The sequence below is a fragment of the Nyctibius grandis genome, chromosome 31, assembly GCF_013368605.1.
Source record: "Nyctibius grandis isolate bNycGra1 chromosome 31, bNycGra1.pri, whole genome shotgun sequence".
Taxonomy (NCBI): domain Eukaryota; kingdom Metazoa; phylum Chordata; class Aves; order Nyctibiiformes; family Nyctibiidae; genus Nyctibius; species Nyctibius grandis.
The window spans coordinates 2,976,248-2,981,161 of NC_090688.1; the positions used below are offsets into that span (position 1 = coordinate 2,976,248).

Genomic DNA, 4,914 nt, shown 5'->3' on the forward strand with positions numbered 1-4,914 from the left:
AAGAGTTTTCTCAGTTACTTGAAAATAAGCACAAGGAAAACAGTCTCAGGGGATTGTAACCTCTTCCATCCAACAAAAAAGAAGGTAATTTTTTCCTGTGCTCCAGGAAAGTGGCACCTTTTACCCACAGTGAAATAAGAAGAGTCCCAGTCCCAGCAGAATCACTATAATCTAGGGTTTGAAATGAAGTGTGAGGGTCTCTGGCCTTGGCTGACCTGCTGTGTCTCTGATCAAGCGTTCTACCTGGTTTCTTCCTCCCTGTCCTGTGGACCTGGTGTGACAGTTTCTACCTGCATCATGTTGTGGTTCCCAATCTGAACCATTCGAGCGTGTTGAATGATGAGGGGTGGGATGGCTCCTGGCCCTGGCATCATGTTGTAGTAGCCTGATGGGAAATGAAGTGGTTGGAAAGGAGGAGGACCCATCTGAGCAGGCATGGGGTGAGCAGCAGGAGGAGGTGGGTATGTGGCAGGAGGCACAGCCGAAGGCGGGGGGCACCACTGTCGGGGTGGCTGCTCCAGCAGCCGTGGCCGTGTTGCTGATGGAGGCACCTGGGGGAGGGAGCCAAGGCTCAGAGCAGCTAACTTCTGCTGGGTTTGATACCATTCCTGATGGAGCTGTAGTTTCCTTCTCTGCGTCAGGTCCCACATGGCTTTCCTCTCATTGATCCTGCTGGTGGTAAAGGTGTTCTGCACTGTCCTGGAGAACCCAGGAGAGTTTTCATCCAAGGGCATCAGCCCAGCGAGCGTGCTGGGAATCTGACTCCGCTCCAGGGGGTTCTCCTTGGGTACAAAAGGAATGACCGAGTCGCGCTTGGCTGGTTTCAGGATGGACTCCATCAGAGCAGTGTTTGTCTGAAACATACACAGGTCGCATGGGAAGTTCTTGGTCAGCAGAAGGATGATGAAAGCAGAGTTTTCCAGAGCATCCTGGAAGCAAGTCATATGGCTGCGTCCGGCAATGAGGAAGTCCTCACAGAGTGTGGCACCATTGGAAACCCCCATGGTCTCCAGCAGGTCCTTGACCCGATGGGCAACGATCTCATCTTCACTAGCGTGCAGGACAACAAAAGTGAAGAACTTTCCCTCCCCGCCATCTGGCTCTGATGTGGGCACTGGTTCAACAGTTTGGAGAGGAGGAGGCCAGGCTGGAGAGGGGGATGAGTGGAGGGGAGGGGGATATGATAAGCTGGAAGGAGCTCCCCGAAGAGGAGGGGGAAGGGTTGAGGAGAAGGAGTAGGTAGGAGGAGGAAGGGAACAGGCTGAAATGGAAGCAGGGGCAGAGTTAGAAGAAATGCTTAGTGGAACATAGGAGGAGTCCTTGGATGTGTGGGCAGGACCAGTATCCACTGTAGCTCTTGAATCAGGAAGACCTGTAGATAATTGCTTTTCCTCTTGCTTTTTGTCTGTGCTTTCTCTTGGTGCGTGAGGTTCTGCTGCCACCGTGCTGGAGACATCACTACTCTCGACAGGCTGGTTCCCAGCACCCAGCGTGGGCAGCTGCGTTTCAGGAACAGGGAGAGTTGGATGAAATGAACTGACCTGCAGAACCTTCTCTGGTTGGGGAACTTGGGCACCTGTGTCCTGCCCGGGAGGAGAGGTGGCCCAGCTTGTTTCCTGCGGGCCACGGCTCTGTCTGTCCGGGTCAGGCTGTCCAGCACCGCCGGTGCTCCCTTCGCACAGCCGGCTGGGCTGGCGGCCACGCTCGTGGGGAGAGGGCTGGGTGTGAAAAACAACCGTTGGCGACGCGCTGATCTCAAAGCGACTGGGGAAAGAGGGACTCCCCAAGGAGCACAAGGTCCGTGGGCCTGAAGGGTCTGAGTTGCCTCCAGTCTGCACTGGGGAACTTCTCACCCCGTAGTTCGGGCTGGCTGCCTGGAGAAATCCTACGCCCGCATCAGATCGCAGCGTCCGAAATTTGTCGCCTGGGCCCACGCTGACAGCAGAGCCGTGTTTTTGCTGCTCCTCAGCTGGGATGCTGTTGAGCGTGTCCCCCTGAGTGTCCTTGCTGGCGTTGCAGGCTTCGGTGGCAGCCTGGCAGGCTTTGTCCATGGCGTCGTGACTGCAGAGTTTTTCCTGCGCCAGCACGGAGTAGATCTGTGCCAGAAGCGCCATGGCACCTGCATCCAGCTGGGGAGGCTGCAGATCCTTCCCATCTTCCTGCGCTCCTGCAGCGCCCAGTTTGGTCTGGTGGACATACTGGGCTGCCCGGTTATCTCCCAGGGCATCCAAACAAATTCTTGCCTCCGTTTCTTGCCCCAGGGTAAGCAGGACCATGGCTTGCAGTAATTTGCTGCTCGGCCCAAATATCAAGTGCTTCAGTTTATATTTGAGGCTGAGGAGTTTATCTTGTGGGATCTGGGACAGGATATTAAAAACGTCCTCGAAGCTGGGCGGGAGCTCGGCGCTCTGTGCCATCGCATCAGCTGGTGGCCCAGACCACGGACTGAAGCAGCGTGGATGGAAAAAGCATCTTACGGCCCTTGGAGCGAAGGTTTGTTGCCCTGCGGTGCTCTGTGACGTGCCGCAGAAGCGAGAGCTCTTTGCTGAGCTCAGGGGCTCATCTCAGAACCGGGATGTCTCTGTCCTGAGGAACCTGGGAGAAGATGACAGGACAACGTTCAGAAATAGTGACGTGAGGAGCTGGGGGGCCCTCGCAGGCTCGCGGAGCTCCCAGGCTCTCCCTCGCCGCTCTCAAGTATTTTTGCGTCTATGAAGTGCTCGCAGGTCTGCCAGCGCTCCGTGCATCATTCTCTGTTATTAAGTAAAGAGCAAGTTCTTCACATTCATTTCGCATTAATTACAAATGGTTCACAATAATTGCTGAACTAATAATGTATTTAGGTAAATCCCAGTGTCTGTCTCTCCAGGCAGCTGGTTCCAGCGGCCTCGCAGGCTCCTTGCCACGGGCAGCCGAGGAATAAAGCACATTTAGGGGAAGCCCTTTCAAATTGCCTGTGCCCTGCCAGGAGGGCTGGTAACCCACAGCATCCAGTGTCAGGCTGCCCAGCGTAACTGTGGGCATTTATCTCCATCCAGACCTAACCCCTGAGCCCTGCCAAACCCTCGCACTCACCAAAGGCCTCTGCCCGGGGTTACATTAAACAGCAGAACTTGTTTGGAGCGGAGCAGCGGGTGCCCGGTGGGGCCAGGGGCAGCACCCAGGCACTGACTGAACCCGTGGAAAAGCTTTCCCTATTTAAAGGGAGCACCAGCGAATGCCCAAAATAGCTCTCAACTGGGGAAAGTTTATAATTTCAACTTGTTTTTCTTTTTTCTATCTCATAAAAATCCTCTAATTGCCTAATGAACGAGCTCGGGCTGAACCTGAGGAAGTTACTTGCTCATCCCATAGAAACCTCTGATTCAGTGACACGGCGGCAGGAGGGGAGGGGAGGAGAGGGAAGGGGAGGGGAGGGGAGGGGAGGAGAGGAGCCCCCGCCGCTGCCCTCCGCCCGCTGGCTCCCCGCTCCCCGCCCGCCCTTCGGCCCCGTGTGGCGGCCGCCGGGCCGGGCCCCGCTCCCCCCGCTCCTCCGCCCTCCCCCGGCGGGGAAGGGAAGGGAAGGAAGGGGCCAGCCTACCTCCGGCCTGCTCCTACTCCGCGGATCCCCGGCGCTCCCCGCGGGAGCGGCTGGTGCGGCGGGACCGGCTCGTCCCGCTGCCCGGGCCGGGCGATGCGGGGGGATGCGGGGGGATGCGGGGAGCGCCCGGCCCGCCGGAGCCCGCTGGCACACGAGGAAGCGGCAGGGCCCGGCGGGGCGGAGCGGGGCACGGCCGGGGCGGAGCGGGGCCGGCTGCGGCCCGGGGGTGCCCGGCGGGGCAGGGGTGCCCGGGGCGGAGCGAGGGCAGCCCGGTGCGGGGCCGGCTGCGGCCCGGGGGTGCCCGGCGGAGCAGGGGTGCCCGGCCCGGAGCGGTACGCGGGTGAGGCAGGAGCGTCTCGGCCCCGGTGAGCCGGCACCTCCCTCCCCGCGGGAAGGACCCGCCGTCCCGGTGTGGGGCCGGGCTGGGAGAGGGCAGCCCCGCAGAGCCGGGCCCGGTGTGCACCCCCGAGGGTGTTAAAGACGAGCTGGGGAGGGGAGGCTCGGGCTGGGAACCGGCATTTCCCTCTGGTGGGAGAAGGTCAGCATCGCCGCTGTGGGGTGTCCGCGGCCGGGACACCCGGGGATTCAGAGCTGGAGGGTGAGGGCAGCAGGAGCGTGTAGAGCAGCTGGACGTGAGGAGTACGGGCAGGAATGTCAGGGACAAAATAGTGAAGATACTTTTCTGCTTAAGACTGAGGCAGAACGTGGGACCTGCTAAAAGCATTTATTTTTTTTCCCTCCAGCAAGATCAGGGAACAAGCAAGTTACCCCGAACAGTGGTTTGTTAAGTGCAGGCTTCTTACCACCTTAGGCTAAGGGGAGAACATAATGCTGCAGCTTTAGGTATACACAGGAGACAGGTATTTGAACGCAGGTCACGCTTTATTCTGAAGTCTGCTTGCCGTTATTCCAGCCTTAGCACAGGGACCAGGACATGAGTTACCAAAATAAGTTACGTTAGAAATGATTACAAAGCATTGTTTGCTGGGAAAGTAACCGGCACCTATCTATCATCTCCCCTATTTTAACAGCTGCACATCCTCTTAGCACGGCACAGTAATTCCTGGCAAAAGCTGCCTCATTTGCCAGCTTCTTAATGGCTGCAGAAGGTTTCATGCATGGAGTTACACACAAACGGAAGATCCTTGAAGTCATTTATATGACTAGGAAGGATAATCCCACTGCAAACTGTGGTGCTTAAAAGAAAATCCCACCTCGCTAAGTGTTTCTCTATGGAAGGAAAAGTGGCTGATCCATAAAGAGAAGTCTCTTTTTGAGCAGCAGCCTCTTACCCCACGCTGCTCCTGCTCTGCTGCGGGGCTGAGCCTCCCCGG

The 4,914-nt window shown here is 57.8% G+C and overlaps 1 protein-coding gene across 1 annotated transcript; it reads right to left on the bottom strand.

Annotated features, from left to right (window-relative positions):
* Nucleotides 1-2,591, bottom strand: TICAM1 (TIR domain containing adaptor molecule 1). Its single transcript, XM_068420482.1, has one exon. It carries the CDS (start codon nt 2,415-2,417, stop codon nt 240-242), a length of 2,178 nt encoding a protein of 725 aa, XP_068276583.1. The 5' UTR covers nt 2,418-2,591; the 3' UTR covers nt 1-239.
* Nucleotides 2,592-4,914: the final 2,323 nt, after the last annotated feature.